The sequence below is a fragment of the Echinops telfairi genome, unplaced genomic scaffold (assembly GCF_000313985.2).
Source record: "Echinops telfairi isolate 266 unplaced genomic scaffold, ASM31398v2 ScPeMD7_5592;HRSCAF=6446, whole genome shotgun sequence".
Lineage (NCBI taxonomy): Eukaryota > Metazoa > Chordata > Mammalia > Afrosoricida > Tenrecidae > Echinops > Echinops telfairi.
The window spans coordinates 56,004,986-56,025,265 of record NW_022109491.1 but is presented as its reverse complement, the minus strand read 5'-3'; the positions used below and the strand labels follow the sequence as shown (position 1 = coordinate 56,025,265).

The 20,280-nt window shown below is 42.2% G+C and overlaps 1 protein-coding gene across 3 annotated transcripts in view; it reads right to left on the bottom strand.

Moving 5' to 3' along the window:
* Positions 1-20,280, bottom strand: part of SNX19 (sorting nexin 19) — a 47,173-nt gene that overhangs the window by 12,414 nt on the left and 14,479 nt on the right. The window contains exon 9 of one of the 3 annotated variants that reach the window (XM_045295211.1): positions 4,438-4,510. The exons of the other annotated variants lie outside the window; for them this stretch is intronic. Coding sequence (XP_045151146.1) covers positions 4,453-4,510 — 58 coding nt within the window. The 3' untranslated portion in view covers positions 4,438-4,452. Of the gene's footprint in view, positions 1-4,437; positions 4,511-20,280 lie in introns of those variants that run through there. 3 annotated transcript variants of the gene reach the window in all.

The window sequence follows — 20,280 nt, the reverse complement described above, 5'->3', positions numbered from 1 at the left end:
ATGTACAAATGCGCTTTACACAATTGATGTGTGTATGGATTGGGATAACAGTTGTATGAGCCCCTAATAAAATGTTAAAAAAAAGAAAATGTGGGTGTTTTGCTTCGTATTTACCTGTGTGTAGCTAGATGGATAGATTGGTAGGAGGCCCCGTTGCACAGTTAAGTGCTGGGCTGCTGATCAGAAGACCAGTGGTTCGAGCCCAGCAACGGCTCCAAAGGAGAAGGATGCAGCAGTCTGCTTCCATAAAGGTCACTCTGTGGGGCAGTTGTTGTCTGTCCTTTAGTCATTCGGAGCAGAGATGGACTCAACAGCAATATGGACGTGCTTGTGTTGTACTTGTCTGCATTACGTTACAATGCAAAAATGCACTTCCGACTAATGGTTAAAGCTAAAAATACATTTGAAAAGCACTGATACAGTATAAGGAATTAGGAGTTCTATCCAAGAGTTGGCGGTAGGGGGGTAGTGAGTGGCGGAAAGTCCAGACTGAATTTTCAGCTTCCTGAAAACAGTCTTTATTCCCACCCACCCTACAAAACACTTACAATGGCATAGACCATGAACACTGTGTCCTCTACCTCAGTCTGAACACATTATCATGAGTATTTACTCATCCAACCAATAGCTCCAGTCTATAGGACAGGAGAGAAAGGAGTCTTGAGGTAACAATGTAGATTCAGGGCATTTCTCAGACAAGTAGCTGCTGCCAATTTTACACCTGATAAAAGCAGCATTTCTCTTCCCCTTTGATTCCTTTCCCAGGCTCTTGCCTTCCTGCCCACGGCCCCTCCTAGTGTTTATAGACGATCCCTCCCTGTCACTTTTCAGCTCTCGCTTCTCAGACCTATATGTGGCCAGACCCGATTTACTCAGCTGTGTCTGAGAAAATTCAACATTGCTGCCCTTTGCCTGTGTATCTAGGTCACCATCCTTTCCTGCCCTCTGGTAGAGAAGAATGCGAGGAAATGAACTTTAGGGGCAAACCACTCACTCCTGTTTCTTTCTCCCACTGGCTATTGTGAAATTCCAATGGCTCCGTGAATCTGCACAATTTCTTTGTTGATATTTGCACTCATGGTCTTCGTCGTAGAACTGCATCTTTAACACATGTGCGTCACAGCAAGATTGTACAGTCTAAACACCACATTGTAGCATCTGAGCTATATACTTTTACATTAGTAATTTACAGCCACAGATATTAAAACTGATTAAAAGTGAAGGGCTCCTGATTAGACAAGGACATGTATGAGATCACCTATGTAGTCCTCAGAGGCTATCTTTTGCAAGTGCATCAATTCACATTCACATAAATATGTTGATAATTAAGAAGGAGTATTTCCTAGCAAGAGCCTGCATATGAATATACAATTTTAAAGATGGAAGGAAACTCAAAGGTACTTGTTCTAATGGCCTCCCCAAACAAAAAACGTCTATACAATATCATGGCCTGGCCAAAAGGTCTGGCCTGTGAATTCAGAAAACATTTTAAGTTTAATTAGCACGGTGAGATTGGAGAGATCCCTTAATTTTTGAATCAAATAGTTTTAACTCATTAGAGATGCTTGTTAAATATTGTCAAACAAAATTTGCTTTATTGTAAATTCAAGTCATTAGGACTAGTTATATTTTCTGGATTTACAGATAAAGGTCACATCCCTCTTCCAAAAGACTACACCTTAGAATTTTCAAATTCAGTTATTATTTTCCCTATATATTTCTTCTCCTACAAGATTATCTATCTATCTATCTATCTATCTATCTATCTATCTATCTATCTATCTATCTATCTATCTATCATCGTTATCACCATTATCTATCTATCTAATGTACCAATTCTGTCAACATCTGAGTCAGGCATACAATAGACCTTCAACAAATGTTTGCTGCATGAAGGAAGTTAAGTGAACCATTCATCATCCTGATTCCATCCTCTGGATGTGTTCTGCTTTGTTATTCTCATTAGAATGGATGAGGCGTCTACTCCCATAAAGACAGTCTCCCTCAGGGGAAATTCTACATTGTCCTACAGGGTCACTGAAAGTTGGAATTGATTCAATGACAGTGAGTTTGGTTATTGGTCTTATAAGAATGGAGTGTCCAAACTAAAAACAAGCTTCTAGATATGATCTCACCAACAAAATGAATAGGAGGTCTGGCTCCTCCCTTGAGCTAAACACTATACTTCTGCTAATGTAGTCTAGGATTGCATTGTTGTGGTTTTTGTTTTCTTTTGGGGGTGTGGGGGGGAGAAATACATATCAAAGTACTTATTCATATTGAACTTGAAATCCTAAGTCCACATATGTGCACTAAAAATAACTAACTAAATAAATAAATAACATATCCTTCTCCTATGCCAAGTCTTGTCTTTCTGTAGTAGTGCACACACATATATATAGTGCTTATAATACTTCTGTTAAATTCAGTGCTTTTGATTTCAGATTACCACTCAACTGATCTTTATACTTTCTACATCTTGATTTATCATCCAGAGTATTAACTATATCTCTTACATAAGAATTTCTTGAAAATTTATTAATGAAAGTACTGAATGTGCTAAATTAGGACCAAGAGTAATCTATCACTAGAAAAATTCCCTGTACACTGACATCGATTTAGCAATTAACAAAGACATTTGACCACCCATGAATCAATTAAAAGCATTATAATCCAGGTCATATGTGTCCATGGTATAAAAATGGGGTAAAACTACAATGAGCAACAATTGGTTAGCAGTTTCACAACCACACAAGTGAAAAAACTGATAGTCAACTGGAACAAATTCTTGTTGAACCCACATCAGTTTTTGCTTGAGGAATTTTTAGGCATAATTTCGTTTATAAAAGGCAAGATATTTGCCTATCTCTAATGCAGCATATCTCCATGTGACAATGTTGCTTAATGAATTTAGGTATACACTGCTACATATATTATATATACTTTTTCAAATCCACAGGATATAATTCTTCTGGAGAAGGTATATGAATTTACTCTATTTAAAAACAGGCTACTCATTTTCATCCTATTTTACTCATCAGTTTGTTTAATCATGTTTGTTCAATTTTTCTTGTTAGAGTATTTTCATTGATGGTGAAAATAGAAATGAAATATTCTGGCACTAGATTTATGAGTCTCTTGCCAAATATATTCTTTCTAATATGCTTGAGTTATATGAGGGTCATGTGACACAGAACAGAAATTTGAAGATCTTCCCCCTCGCACCGGCTATAGAGCTATTCAGTTTTATCAGCTTGATGTCCATATACTTCTTGTCCTTGGTTCCAACTTTACTACCCCAATGAATCCTCCCCAGCACAACTTAATGCGGGTTCTAAATTACAAATGTGATGATCTCTTCACTTGATTAAATTTTTTAAATGGTTTCTCACCAAATGGGGAAATCTATGCATACAACTTTGAGTGGCTTGCAAGGCTCTATATGAGTCGGGTAGTCAACCATTCAGTGTTAGTTCCTTGCCCCTCTTCTTCTGCACTGTCCAGTCCAGATCACACCCTTCTTTGGGCACACAAACATGCTATATCGTTCACCTTTCTGCTTTCGATGCCTGATCATCCAGTGCTTGCTGGTCACACCTCACCATTCCTCCTGCCCCTTCAAATCCCACCTCAGATGTCTTTGCTTCTACAAGTCTTCTCTGGACCCCTCATAACTGAATATCTAGTCTCTTCCCTGAATCACATCTAGAGTTATTTTGAAAGCTCCTGTTTTAATACTAAAGCTCCTTATTTACAAGTTTACATTTCTAACTAGACCTTAACTATTTGAGGGCAAGGGTATTGAGTCATTTTGTATTTTTGACCACTTCATAAAGTACCTGAAACAGAGGAGGTGATGACTAAATGCTAGTCAATAAGTTAGGCTGATCTTAAAGTGTGACACACAAAAGAAGGTGCAAAAAGGCCCAAGTCCCACACTCAAAGCAGCAAATGAGTGAGTTTCTAATTATTTGTGCTCATGGATGAGGACAATGATAGATAAAAACATCAAACAAATAAAAACAGTTGTCACTCTAGAAAACCGTATGTATTTGGCATTTTATGTTTATTTATATGAGCATTCGACAGATTTATTTTCATCAAAATATTTTGTTTAGGCTACTATTAAAATTAAACTGAGCATTAATATGCCAACCATAGAGCAGGCCGAGCCAAGAATATACGGGGTAATAAGTAAGGTGATCTAGAATTATGAGAGTAGAAAAATTCATCTTTCTCTTGAGGAGTGGCTGGTAGATTCAAACTGCTGATATTTCAGTTAGCAGTCCAGCACGTAACCCACTCTGCTACTGGGGCTCCTGCTTTATGAAAAGGGACCCTACATGTGGTCCTCTGTCTCCCTAGAGGGGAGTCGGTGTGGAACGCGCCGGGTGGGTCAGCCATGCTTCACATCTGGAGCACTCCATAAATCTTAGAGAAGAGAAGCAGCTGCTAGCAGCCTATGCTTTTGTCAGTTCTCCTGGAAAATAGGCCCAGAGGATAGGAGAGACTGAAAGTCAAACAAAAGCAAAGGAGTTAGGAGAACTGTGAGTCACACTTGTATTTTGGGAGGTGCCCCTGATGGATGGAGCAACCTCAAATGGATTCCAACCTATTGCTCAAAACTAGGAAAAAAGGAAGGTAGCAAAATGCTAAGGCAACAAACAAAACAACAGGAAAAGTAAAACTAACCTTCCTTTCCCTTTAAATACAAAACGAGGGAAAAATATCCGGTGGTTCTGTGGCTTACGAGAAATAAGATTGCCTTGCAAGGAGAGAACTCCAGAAGTCTGTTTGAGAGTCATGGCTCAGGATACTCAAAATCCAGATCCGTACTTTACAAATCCAGCGTGTCTCTAAAGACTATCCGATCCACTATTTTCAGCCCCAGAGCAGGCAATCAGCAAGGCACCACCATCCTGCTCTAAGCAAGTCTGGGCTGTTGGACTTGAGACCGAGGCAAAATCCCAGTGATGTTTTCTCGGTGGCTGCCTACTGTATGCTTGATCCCATTGGCTAACTGCTGGATGTGGCTCTTTTGGTAAGTCTATGTGGCTCTAAGTAAAAGTGGAAAAATTTAAAGGACATTATTCAGATAATGGTGATTTCATTTGTTTGTAAAAAAATGTAGTTATGGCTCTCAGATAAGTTTTATAAATTGTTCCGAGGGGCAGGATTGGCTCTTCTGTCCCGACCCCTGTGCTTGACCCAAGTAAGAGCAGCGGCAAGACATCTTCGTGACAAGCCGACTCGCCGCGGTCTCTGCAACAGCAGTTCAAGTCACTGCTCCAACCCCGAGGCCTGAGGGGCTCCTCGGCCCAGAAGAAGGCACCACTCTTTGTACGCCGAGGCTGAATATAAAAACCATCTGAGGTGCTCCTTCTTGGGAACAGATGCCACTCTTAAGCAGAAGACCCTTGACGCTCCACAGGGGCCATGTGCTATAGAAGACATGGAAGAAACACAGAAAAACCTGGCCTGGTCACTCAAGGGCTGCATGGGCCCTGAATTCTGGTTTCCTTCTTCGTAAAACAGGAAGCCCTGGGAGTGTAGTGTTGAGCTGACAACTGCAAAGTCAGTGGTTCAAACACACCCGCCACTCCTCAGGAAAGAGGAGACGCTCTGCTCCCTTAAAGATGTAGCATTTCAGAAAGCCCCCAGGGGCAGTTCTACACTGGCCTATAAGGTTGCTATGAATAGAATTCGATTTGGTGGCTGCGAGGGTTTTGTTTTGTTTTCTACATAAAATGGACTTTTTGGCCTTGCTTTCTTTCCGAAGTTGCCATCCAGATCCAATGAAAAAAACACACCACATATTTGGAAATGCTTCTATGTTTGTGCTATTTGACCCTCTAAAAAAATCCCGGGTTTCAACCAGGTATGGCAAGCAAATGGCGGCAGACTCTTGAGCGAATTTTGTATTTCATGCCTGTTTTCCCTTTTGAAAGGTGTCCCCTCCTTCCTACTCTGCTCAAGGAAGTAAATATTGGGGAAGTGAATCATTTTAATACTAAGGGCTAATACAATGTGGGGTGTTGTGGCATTGAGGGTGGAAAGACTCAATTTCTGAATCCTCTAGATCCCAGGAGATGTTCGCTCCAAGACCGCAGGATCAAAAGTGCGCGCCTTCCCTCAGGCCCGTGTAGCAGTAAACCTGGCTCCCTCACAGTGACCAGGTGCTTACCCTTTCCTCTCTCAGCACCTGGGCAGATAGGTGGGATGAAGAAGGAGAAACCTAATTAACTACAAGGGCCATGCAGAAGAAATCAAGTCGAGTGGAGAGGCACATGCAGGAAGAGAGCTGAAGTACTGGAAAGAGCCAGCAGGATGCTGAGGAAGGGCAAAGGCAGTCATTTAGCGATTGTGTTGAGCACCGGAGCCCTGTGCTCTAGGTAACTTCCCCTCACAGGAAGTGCTCGGACGCTGCTCTCTAGCACAGGAGAAGCCGACGGGAAGGAAGTTCAGGAGGAGAGAGAGAGAGGGAGAAAGATGGGTAATTACTTACTTTCTACTTAGACAGGGCCAACCCTACATGCTCCCAAATTTTACAGGTAACAGATGTTGAGCATGCTCAGCCTTGATTGGAAGAGGAGAATGAGGGGTCTTCTCTATATCAACAGATATGCTGTGGCTCCAAATTGTGCTTGGAAACTGGCTAGACGAAGATGAGAAAGCCTAACCTCAGGGAGAATGAAGGGTGAACCAAAGAAACAGATGTCCATTAAGAAAGCAGTAAGTAATTGGGGGGTAGGAAAAAGGAAAGAAGTGTTGGTGGTACAGTGGTTATGCACCTGGCAGCCAACTGACAGGTGGGTAGTACCAACCCCCAGCTACCCTCTGGGGGTAGGGGTGAGCGGGGGTGGGGGTGGGGCCCGGGGGTGGCAGTCTGCTCTGTACCGCTTATAGGTTAGTAAACACTTCTGGGCAGTTCCACTATGTCAAGAAGGTCACTATGAGTCCAGAGCTTGGTGTCTTGGTTTGGCGGAAAAGCAAGGTGATGGTAATGAACAGAATCATCTTTAGGGTAAAAGACCTATCCAGAGCCCCCTCTCCCCCACCCCTCCCCTATCTTCTGCTGGATTTTAAAACCTTTCCAAGTGGAAGGCTACAATGATACTCAGGACATAAGGAGACATCAGTGGCACATCCAGAATTTTCACGTGGTATGGATACCAGGGACACCAGCTATGGTTAGAAAACATGGGGAAAGGAGACCGCTGAACGACTTAACATGCAGCTCCATTTCCACAGACAGCATACTGCTTTCATGTAGACGCTGTTGTATTGAGAGGGCTAAATGCCACCAAGAAAGCCTTTGGTGCCTTCAGTATACGGATATCAGAGCTGGACTGAAGTTCCGGCTGCTCTGTACGTAAGAGGTCTACACCTCCGTGGGGACATGTTGAATCCTCTGCATAGGGGCAGAAGGGAAGGCCTTGGCAAGTCGTGGCGTCTCCATAACCAAGCTAATAGGAAAGAGCTGAATGATTTCCATCCATAGCTGAAAGCAAGAGGAGATACCCTTACTTGTAAAGACCCGCGATATCAGGGCAAACCAGAACTGGCAAGTTCTCCTTTCGTGAGACAGGCCATACATCAAAATTGAGGATCCAAAGAGGCTTTGAATATAGGGCCAACGAGTTTAGAGTTAGAACCAAAAGAGTATTTCAACTTCAGATGTCTCGCTGGTTTCATCATCTGGTCCACACTGGGTCCCTGAGTCACAAATGCGCTCACTGAGTCAGTTTCATGCCTGGTTACATGAGGGGAGCATGCACTCATGGGGGCCCCTTCTGGCAGGGCACACTGTGCAGAGAAGCCAGCACATGCTGAGGAATGACTGGGTGAGAGGGGAGAGGTTGCAAAATGAAGGAAAGTGAGCCTGTTAAAATCAGTGGGACTTAGGAGAGGGCCGGGACGTGGCCCCTGAATCATGGAGCAAAACAACACATGCTATCACCAAAAAGGCAAGGCATCCAGAATTGCAAAATAAACTGTCTTCAGCAAAAGTGGATGAGCATTGCTTAATCTGCAGCACCACCTGGTGCCCAGATGGAGCAAGCAGCAACACTGGTATATTGCCTAGGTTGGCTTTTTATAACTCATTAACAGAAAAGGAAGAAAAAAACCCCAAAACACATACTCTTTTTCTCTCATGTATGCACAGTGGGGCTGGCTGAAAATATTCACAATGTCTAAACTATATTTTTAATTTAAAAATGGAAATAACATCCTTCCCCTTTAAAAAATACTTTAATGCATGGAATAATCGAGCCTAAACCAGTCTGAAAGATACCTATTTTATCATTAAAGACATACATTACTCCATAAAGCTTTCGCAACAGCATTTACTCCCCACAGAGATACTTTCGATATAACTTTCACTGTTTATAGTTCCTACAGGGCATTTACTGTACATTTCCAATTGATTCATGTGATTTATCCCTTCTCTGAGACGGAAAGGCCTTCAGAGTGGAATGGTGCCACACTGGGTGAAGCAGGCCTAGTACATGGCCAAGGGCATCTCAGAAATGCATGATGGACGGAACATAGGCATCAAATCTTTCACCAACTTTTCAAAAGTTACTGTAAAGAAGTCACAACAATAAGTTTAAAAATGTCCTAGAAAGCAGTGGAAAAACACTTGAAATACCTGCATTATGAGGTAATTCCTTGGTTCTCTACTTCAGAAAGAGGATAATTACATAAGTGTGTGATGGCGGCAAAATGGGGTGTATATATGAGGGAGCTTCAATTTGTTCATGGGAAAAAATACCAGTATCTTTTCATTCCATTTTTCCATGAAATTTTTGAAGTTCCCTCTGTAGAGAGCATGAGAAAAAAACAAAACAAAATTAAAAAGCCGTGGCTATCGAGTTGACAGGAGAAATATGATCTATGGGGTTTGCAGTGACTGCCATCTTTCATAAGCAGATTGTCATATTTTTTTCCCAAGGCGCCTCTGGGTGGATTTGAACGGTCAACCTTTCTGTTAGTAGACAAGTGCTTAACCCTTTGTGCCACCCATGGATTCCATAGTATGAAGGAAGAGGTCATGTTTTGAAAGATGCAAAAAACTCAGTATCGAAACACCATTCAAATGTAAACATATGATCTATTCTACATCAAATCCACACGCTAATGTCCTAGTAAACAAAAGGGCACGAAAACTGAAGCATGTAAATATGAGAGCTCACATTTACTAAGTGCTACTCTATACAAAAGGCCTTCAGCTATTATCTGTGATGACTCAGCACAACTTGATGAGCTAAGCGCTGTCACTCCATTTGCAAAGTGGGGTAATTAAGGCAAAGTAAGTTCAATAACGTGTCTTTGGTTACACAGATAGAAAGCCTCAGCCAGGATTGTATCTCAGATATGCCTGACTTCCAAGTCCGTATTCTTAGATTAAAGCCCCAACAAACTGAGGGGCACAATACATGGCATAGAAACACACACACACACACACACACACACACACACACACACACACACACTGCCCCTATGTGCATCAAGTATAGTAAAACGAGAATCCACAGACAGAACATGTTTTTGGCAGTGACACATCAGATAAGGAACTAATCTCTACAAAGTAAAGGAAACCACACCCCTCAGTAAGATAAGTCTAATAAACCAATTAAAGAGTGGAGGACTGAAAGCAGGAACAGTTTGCCAAGGAGACACCCCGGCAGCTGATAAACATGACGGAATGCTCACATCAGTAGCCAGCCAAGAGATGCAAGTCAAAACAATGATAAGAGCTCAACTCAAAACTGATAGCAAAATTCAAAGAAGCAGAAAGCAACAAATGCTACAGTTTCTACAGAGAAACTGGAGACCTTGTAACTGCTGGTGGGACTTTAAAACAGCACACTGACTGTGGAAAGTGGCCCGGGACTAGAAATACCACATGAGCCAGCAAGCTCGCTAATTGATGGATGTTGTTGCGGCTCTTAGGTACCATAGAGTAAGTTCCAACCCATAGCGACGTTTTCCCAGCAGAGGGAAACAGTGCTCAGTCCGGTGCCACCTCACAATTATTCCTACGATTGAACCCATCGTTGCAGCCACTGCGTCGATCTATCTCCTTAAGGGCCTTCTTTTTCACTGCCCCTCCACCTTACCAGCACGATGTCCTTTTCCAGGGACTGGTCTCTCCTGACAATATGTTCCAAGTATGTAAGATGACATCTTTCCATCCTTGCCTCTGAGGAGCACGCTGACCACACCTCTTCCAAGACAGATCGTTTGGTCCTTTTAGCAGTCTATGGTGCTTTTAATATTCTTCTCCAGCACCACAATTCAAATGCACCAATTCTTCTTCAATTTTACTTATTCAATGGCCACTTTCACATGCATATGAGGCAACTACAAACATCATGGCCTGGGTCAGGTGCACCTTAGTTCTCAAAGTAATCTCCTTGCTTTTCAGTACTCTAAAGTGGTCTTGTGCTGCAGATTTACCCAGTGCAATGCAATCTTTTGGTCTCTAGACACAGCACAGACAGACAAATGCATACCTACGCTAAGCAATCACAACAGCAAGAAGATGGAAGAATGCGTAAATAAACGTTGGTTCGTACACACAATGGAAGATCACACAGAGTTAAATAATATCACTGTAACTATGAAACACATCATGACATGGATGGATTTGAAGGCCATCATGCTGAGCAAAGTTAGTCAAACACAAAAGGTTAAGTATTGTATGAGACCATTATTGGAAAAAAATCAAGAAAAGGTTTTCATACCAAAAGAAACAGACTTAGATGGTTACAGGAGTGGGAGGCGGAAGGAAGACGGGGGGAGAGGAGGAGAGAGTAAGAGGGCAGAGGTTAGCTTCTGTGATGGAGAAGATAATATATAAGAGGGAGAAAAAAAGGCTGGGGAGTGGTGGAGGACATGAGGAAGAAACGGCAAACAACCGTGAGGTTAGTTAATAAAGTTGTTGAATGCAAACATGATGACCTAATATGTAAAACTTCATCTAATTCACAACAAAAGTTTTTGGAGAAAAAGGTGTCCGTATCCTTACTTTCCCATGTGGAAGGTAAGAGACTGAGAAGGCCCAAAGACTTGAGTCCAGAATAGGCTCGCTTACAATAGGATTCCTAGCTTGAGACTCTTAGCAGCTGAGGACACCGTGTTCTTCTGGAAGAGTGCCATTAGAATTGGAGATGGTCTGAAGGTCCCCAAAGAAAAACTTCTTTGCTTAGGTCCAACCAAGGCCCTGGGGACTGGAGGTACCCAATTAAAGAGCTAAGGAGGATATAAACAAGATTCTGTCTCCATTTGTGTTTCTTGGCCCCAGCACCATGGAGGAACCCCATAGCTGTTTGCTAGAGATGAGCAAGAGGGACTCATCACATCACCATGTGATCTCCAACATTCATTCATTGGAAAACATAACCCATCAATTTGCTGCCTACAGGAGACACATCTCAAGCTTGCAGACAAAAGCAGGATGAAAATTAAAGGCTGGAGAAAAATATACCAAGCAAATGGCAATACAAAAAAATCAGGGGTAGCGATCTTAATATCTGACAAAATTGACTTCAAGATACAGGCCATAACAAGAGATAAAGAGGGGCACTATATAATGCTCAAGGGAACAGTAGACCAAGAATCAGTGATAATAATAAATACATATGCGTCTAACGAGAGACCTGCGAAATTTGTAAATCAAACATTCACTCATTTGACGGACAATTCAATCAGTTCCCTCTCAGTATCAGGCTGTGCTAAGTTGTATGTTTTGTTTTGTTTTTGTTTCTTTTGGTAGAATGGTGCATGTGGAAGAGTTCTTGTTCTTGAGGTGGTTAGAATCTAAAACTAGCATCAAAACACAAAGCACTTGGTTTCGTATTTGTATTTATAGACACATGAGAAGCCAGTAATTTCACTTGCAGAAGGACTCTTGAGTTTTAAATATCTCATGATATTCTGCTTATGTCTTTAATTTCACATTAACCAATTCTGTATCTCTGTTTGAGGGTATAAAAATCTAAGAGCACGGACTACACACTGCTGTGCACATCAAACACACATATAGGCACACAGCTAGCTGGTTATCACTATGCATTCTAACTCTCCGGTAAAGTCAAGTACAGTGTTGTCAATACATGACAAAGCAGGATGCTCTTAACCTAAGAAGAGGGTAGAACTGGCACCTAAGATTTATGACAGAGGAAACCACACATGTATTAGGAGAGACTAGTGGGACCCATCCTGATTCATTCTGTACAAGTCAAGAGCTTCCTTTTGTCAAGATCTATTGGGAGAAACATAAGACAAATTCATTCCACCCCCCACCCTCCCAAAAGAGTATTACAGTCTGGGCAAAAACACAGTCAGTGAAAAACATTACTTTTAGCACCTGTAAAAACAGTCTAGAGGGCCAGGAAATAACCCTCCAGGGAAATCTGAAGACTTAGTTTGAGGTAATTTTGTATCTGGGCTCTCTTGGAAAAGTATGCCCTTTTCAATGTTGAGGAGCTGTGTAGAGAACAAGATCAGGTGTAAGACAAGGCAAGGCAACAGAGACAAACTAAAAGGAACAGAAGAATCGAAGGTTAGGGAGCAAGGAAATTCATTTTCATCTGTGTTTCCTGGGAAATGCTGGAGCCTAACTGTGTTTGGAAATAGAATGTAGAACAGAGACATGTAAGGGAGACTATATGTATCATGCTTGCTAAAGCAGCGAACAACAGGAAGGCCCTCAAGGAGCTGGATTAGCACAGTAGCTTCAGCAATGGGCTCAAGCACAGGGACAATTGTGAGGATGGCGCAGGACCGGGCAGCGTTGCATTCTGTTGTGCATAGCGTCGCTGTTACTCAGAGCTGACTCAATGGCACCTAGCAACAACATACAATCTCTAATTCAGAAGTGTGTTACAAATGAAATCAGAATATGCTTTCAGCAGTAAATGTAAGACACCTGTCTTAGTCTCATTAGGGTGCCTTCAAAGGGGAATGTGGGGAAAGAAGCAATTAAATCTCTGGCTTTTAGGGGCATCTGCTAGGTCCATTAAAGTTAGAGCAGAAATGTCAGCTCAGAGGGTACGGTGCCTGCTTTGGAGGATTCTAAATGAGTATGCTTGAGGACATTGGCTTCCTGAAGGACAGTGATCCCAGAGGTTTATTATGGAGATGATTTAAGAAATGAGAAAACTGCATTGGTAAGGAAAAGAACCCTAAAGACAGGCTGAGGAATTAGTTTCAATTACAAATTGCTCATTCTTCATGGGTAGCAAAGGGCTTTCCTGTGAGAATTTCATGGGAGAACCTTACCCAACCTACCCCACAACCCTAATCTTGTCCCTGCAGACTTTTCTTCCCCAAATTCAAAGCATTTCAAAAGCAACGCGACTTAAGTCCTTTGAGAATATATGCTAATGCCATTGTTTTGACATGGTGTAAACGGAAGAATGCAGAATTCTTAGGAGAAGGGTTAAAGGGATGAAAACATCATTTGCAGAAGTATATAAACCTAGATGGAGAATATGTGGAGAAAAAAACTGCTTGACATTTTGATATTTTGGTTTCATAAAGGTTTCTGTAAACCTGTAACAACGCTTTTTGATTTACGGTAGTCTGTCTTTCCTATTGCAATTAATGGGCACTCTCGCTAATATTTCCAATAAAAAAAACCCACCTCAAAAAGAAGCTCTATCTACCTACGCCCTAACGGAGCAGTGGGCTGGATGGTGGGCTGCTAACCCCAAGGTCACTGCATGGCTGAACCCGTCAAGCTGCTCATGAGAGAAAGAGGTGGCTGTCTGCTCCTGCAAGATTTACAGTCTTGGAAACCCTAAAGAGTCCTCCTCTGTCCTATAGATTCACTGTGAGTTGGAGTTGAGTCCGTGCCAGGGGCCTGGGTTTACTTAAGACATGCCCACCAAACAAGCAGCCCCAGCAAGGGAACTCCATTAACAGAACACCTGTGGTTTAGGGTGATGTAAGAGAGGAATGGAAACAAACCCAATGGCCTCGAGTTGATACGAGTCCTATGGGCCCAACTGCTCCAGTGAGTTTCCATGGTTGTACATCTTGAGGGCAGTGGACTGCCATATCTTTCTCCCACAGAGCAAGCAGACGGATCTGAACTTACTGATCTGCTGATTATCTCAGTGCTTAACCACTGTGTGACCAGGGCCCCTCTAGTGTAACAGAATGAAGAGTTAATGGTCATCAGCTTATAATGGTCCTTAAGGAAGGTGAACAAAAACAGCGTTCAGTGTCACCTGCTCTGCCCACAGACTTTGTCCCCAGCCTCTCCTGGGGATTGGTTTGTAGGGAAAACTCTTTCTAAGGACATCACTCCACATTTGATTTTCTCCTGGGTCCACTGCTTATTGAGCTCCTTGAATCTGCTTCAATCTTTTTTCCTTTCTTCCTCTTTATACTTCGTCCCTTTACATTTGGTTCTACTCTCTGCTGCCTACAAAGCATAGAACCTTCTACTTTCTTCCTTACTTGCCAGGCTACACCATTCCTAGGTGTCCCCAGCACACACACTTTAAGAAATCCTGATGAGGATGCCAGGAATGTGTCTGCTGCCCTTGTGAGACAGGCTCCGATGCCATTTTCAGGGTTGTGGGGAGGGCAGAGCCCAGGGATGTGGCTTTCGCGTACTCTACTGCGGGCCTGGCTCATATTTTTATCGTGGGCTTGCGCTGGGCATCCAGCTAGGGAACCGATCCAGCTTCTTTTCATTCCTTCTCTCGAGAAAGAGCACAACTCCATAATAATCTCACGCCTTACTGTGGCTGGTTCCCCCTGACCCCAAACTGTCTATCATCTATGGAACGCAGCACAGCTAGCGTTCCTCTTTTCCTGCATCCCAGTCTGAGTATTTGTCTGACTCCCTAAACTTGATCTGGATGCCTGCAGGGACATTGTCAAGTTTCTTCTGTTTTCGGACATGAGCAGAGTTTACACAAGCTGGATTCATTCCCTGGCTGGAACTGCTACCCCCATTTTACTGACCCTCCCTTTATCTCTGACTCCAAATAAGGCACGCAGCTTGTTACATAATTGGATGTTCCCAGCACAGAAGCAGACTTAGGAGGTCAAGCGCGCATGCGTGCAAGGCTTCCCTTTGACTTAACAATACCTTTTTTGGGCATATAACTTCTCTGCAGTCCCCCTCCCCCAACTCCCTGCACAGCATCAACAATCAAGGGAGATTTATGGAGTCTGGCTCAGATCAGAACTCTTCCAACCTTGGCTTAAAAAGAGAGGTCATGAGGTTACATCTACTCTTTTTTTCTTGCAGACTAGAGGGAGAGCTTACGGTTTGGCAGGCTTCCCTGGAGTCCACAGCAGTGATGTATATAGGTCCTTTAAGAGAGCAAAGAGAGTAAACGAATCTGGAAGTAGAAGAATGAGCTTATCTGACTAGAGAGGATACTGTTGGAGGTTAGAAACCGAGGGCATGTTTACAGGACTTTCTAGAGTTAGGTAGCAGCACCATTCCTGAGGCCCAAACTAATGGCAATGCGTTCAAGATAACTATAGGCCACAGGTGAGGCAATGCATTCAGGTTCACAAGAGAGGCCACGGTAGCCACCTGTGGCTCTGAGCCAGCACAGAATCTACAGGAAGAGAATTCCAACATCCTGCAAAAGGGTGGGGCTATAGGCCCCAGATGCCTTAGGATTCGGAGAAAGAACCAACAGGCCACCTCCTGGGACCAGTCATGGGGGCAGTCTCAGGGAGTTCAACCGGGACCTCACGTGGCAGGGAGGTGGGTGGAGGGGGTTTCAGCTTTGGAACCATGCCACGTGTGCACCTTGGTCTATTTAAACTGTGTAGCACTCCGAAACCTCTTTGTAAAAATAAAGCACGCGCTATAGAGAGAGCAAACAAAATGAGCGGACTTTCAGATGCCGCGGTGCTCTGAGGCATGTTGTATGTGAGAGTGGGCACTCTGGAGGCTCATCTTTGGAAGAGGCTTCTAATTACCCCTTATGTGGGGCTTTGGAGAGGATTACATGCTGCAAGATGTTTGAGATGTTTGGGCACTGTGACTGCACAAAGTAAACCCTCAGTAACATTTTCTGGAGAGTCATCATAAATGATTTGTACTTGGGGACCGGGTCACAGGACACAGTGAACTGATAAGGTCACCACCTTCTACTCTCTCCATCCTGAAATAAGCCCGATCTTTTCCCCAGTTACCAGGCACATGGGGATTCGCTGCTATGAGGCCATGGGCCACAGGTATCACACATCCTTGGAACCTCTGGAGGAGAAATTCTAATTCTTTTCCCCCATGAGTTCCTGTTCAGGAACATTGTGAACCCACTATCATGATATTTGAGAAGGCTAAGAATATCACTAAATGGGAGTAAGGATTCACAGGGAAAGATGAAAGGCCTTAAACATGGAAGGATGAGATTCTTTATTTTATTTTAGTCTGTGGAGGCTTAGGGTCAGGAGAGTACCAACCAGCTGTATTCCTATTTCCACAGCCGATAAAACACACTGGGCTTAAGGATAATGTTAGAATAGACATAAGTAAGAACTTTCTGTCAGGTGGGAATATGAGACACTAGAACAACTGCAAAATAGTCTCACTTAGAATATCTATAAGGAGTGACTATATACACCAGTTAGGAAGAGTTTTCAAAACGGTGACTAGCTGCAAAATCCTGTCCTTAATATTCACATTGGGTTTATTTTGATTCATTTGAACTCACCAAATACATTCAGAATTTCTCCTATTAAATAGAAATAGTTCTCCATGGGAAATTGTTTAATCATTGGAAGGAAAAGAAAAGAAAGCCAATGGAAATTCAGCTGTAAGTTCTTTCCCTGATTTCTTTCACGACCTGGGCTACCCATGAGCTTGGCTGGTTCTCATCTACCAGGCAGCCATCTGTCCTGCCAACGAGAAGCATAGTTCCAGTGCCTGTGTCAGGGAGTGGGGATGGAAGGAGGAGGAGTGAAAGGCTGGTTTTAACTCTTCCCATTAGGAACAGCAGCCTTTTGATTTCAACTTCTCTTTCCACCCACGTAACCCAGAACAGCAGTAACCTGGAAACAACTACTGACTATGTACATAACCTGTCCTTGTCTCTGCTGGAAAGACACCAGGTTTCCCATGTCCTGATGGAAGAGACAGAAATGCTCTGGTTTCTTTAACAAATGAGTCCACTGGCACCTGTACAGGCTTTCAAGCCCTTTATTATTTGGATAGCCTATTCTGTGGCGCTCAAAGAATAGGGAAGCTGGCAGCTGGCTGGAGGAGATGAGTACCGACTACAGCATCCTGAAGACATAAAATTGGCCCTTTATATGTAGGGCCACCTGCTAGAGGATTAAAAAACAGAAAGTACTTTTTGTCCTTCCCTTTTACAAAGAGAAAATACTAAGACCTAATGAGATAGACAGTATTACTATTCCTGTTTTACAGATGAGGAAATCAAGGTTCTGAGAGGTTAAATACAATGTAATAGTAGTGTATTATAGCTATATTATCACTGGTAAGGCCCTGCACGTCAGTATTTACCTCAATTAAACTGTGAAATACATGAAATAGGGACCTTGTTCTGTTCACCACCAAGTTCTTAATTACACAAACACACACGTGTGTGTGTGGATTTTAATGAAAATTTATTCATTTTTTCATTCATTTAAATATATATAAATGAATAAAGATAGGCCTGGGTGAATTCCCAGCTCGAACTGGGTATTTTAAAACAAAGTGAGATGAATGTTATAAAACAACCTAAGACCAGAGAGCCAGCACACTTTAATCAGCACCCTAGAGAATCATTTCTTAAAATCCCATCCCTCAACTTAATTCTTGACTCCTCCCTAATCACTAGAATTTCTAATCCTACCCACTGCGCTAATATAACTTGGTTAGAATTCTCACAGCCTGTAATTCCCTTGTATTAAAATTCCCTGCTTTAGCGCTCCAAGAATCTACAGAATGTACCACTTCTGTGTTTGGGGAATTAAATGTTTCTCCTTTTTAATCTCCTAATTGCCTAGACATTAAATATTCTGTTTTCAAATTTCTATTTCTTTTATATATTACCTCAATATCTGCCCCTGTTTTTCCAGACTCATCCATACCTTCCTCCTCCTTCTGAATAATTTCTTATTTCCTCAAACAAATTCATCATGTAAACTACTCTGATGAGCAGAAGACAAGTAATTTTCACAAATGAGGTGATTTAAGGGTCTTCCCATTTTTGAAAGGGCTTAGATGATCAGCTAAGGGGAGCCAGGCAGAGAAAAGGATAAATGAACACCTAATTAGCAATATTCAGATGTGAATAAATAAAACATGAGAATATTATATTTTCAAATGTAAAGCTATTAAGAAAGAAAATGTTTATTTTTATTAAATATTTAATGAACATCTAGTCTACTCCAGGCCTAGTATAAGTTGCTGGAGATATAAGGCAGCTCTGACTCTTAAAGATGTTATAGTCTAGACAGGGTTTCTCAACCTCAGCCCCACTGACATTTTGGGAGGGCAATTCAAGATTATTCAGAGGCAGGAGCTGTCCCACATGTTATAGAACACTCAGAAAAACCTTGGGAGTATCAAAGAGGAGCCATGGTAGAGGGTGCCACAAAAGGTTTCACAAAACAAATGACATTTGGCGTTCAGTTCCTGAAAGATGCACAGCAGCAGAGTAAGAAGGTGGAAAGGGGAAATCAGGGACAAATGGATAGAAAAATGAGCAGAGAAGGGCCATTCAAGCAGAAACAAAAGGATGAGCCTTTAAAGGCCTGGAGAAAGATGGATCACAGAAAGTTCAAGTAAGTCCACAAAAGTCAAAATACAACTTCCAGTTTATCCCACTGGGATTTTAAAAACCTCTCAAGCCCAGATTCGATGCATTGAACACTAATGACCCAAACCCAAAGTGAGTTATGGAATGCCGCCAAGAACATCACACAGGAAGAAAGCAACAGATCATTAAAAAGACAAGAAAGAAGGACCAAAGTAGATGTCAGAAGAGATTCTGACACTTGCCCTTGATCTTAGGAGTAGCTAAAGCACATGGAAGAAATGATGAAATAAGAGTTGAACAGAAATTTTCAAAAGGCAGCTTATAAAGAAATGTGTGAAGACCAAGAGTCAGAAACCGAAAAGGAAGAACACATTCGGCATATCTCAATCTGAAAGACTGGAAGAAAGAAAGAAAAAAAATAAGCCTTGAGTTGCAACGCCGAAAGATTCCAAGGGCAAAATATTGAATGATGCCAGAAACATTACATGGCAGAAGGAACACAGAGTCACTGTATCAGAAAGAATTGGTTGACATTCAATCATCTGAAGAGTTAGCCTATGATCACGGAGCAGTGACACTGAAGGAAGAAGTCCATGGCGCACTGAAGGCATTAGCAAAAATTATGCTTCAGGAATTGCTGGGACACCAACTGGAAATGTTTTAATCAGCTGATGAAGTACTGGGAGCATGCAATCGTCTAAGCCAAGAACTTTAGAAGACAGCTACTTGGCTAACCAACTGGAACCGATCCATATTTGTGCCCATTTCAAAGAAAAGTGACTCAATGTGGAAATTATCTAACCATATCATAAATATCACAGGCATGTAAAATTTTGCTAAAGATAATTAAAAAGTGGTTGCCGCAGTGCATGGACAGAGAGCTGCCTGAGTCAAGCTGGACTCAGAAGAGGACGTGGCATGAGAGACAGCCGTGCTGACAGCAGATGGATCTTAGCTGAAAGCAGAGACCATGAGAAGCATGCTTATTTGTGTTTTATTGACTATGCAATGGCATTATTATTTGAGTGTTTACCGGAGTCACATACATGCTAGCGGACCAGGTCAGGATTTAATGTCTCATTTGGGGATCTGCCTCGATGTCACATAAAAGAGAAATCAAGGTAGTTCCCAAGCTGAAGCATGTCTGGTGCAAAGATTTTCCCAGCCTTCTTCAGTCAAGTGAAGCTTGCATATGGTCCATGGTCAGGAAGGCAGCAGCTAAGACTCCATCTATTTAGAGAGCTCTCAGAAAATGCAAGTACTTTGGGGATCACAAAACCTCAATAATATAAATCCAAGAATCTTTGTATGGATCCTTTACCATCCAGTGTTAGTTAAGCCCTTGATCACTTGTTAATATTTATAGAAAATATATCTCTATGTTATAAATATCATAGAAAAGTTATCTTTCATTAGTTTTATTTTCTTCTTCCTTTCCCCAGTTTATTGTTACTATGACTAAAGAGTGTTAGTTAACAGAAATAACTATCCATGGTGAAAGGCGAAAGAGAAAGGGCCTTGG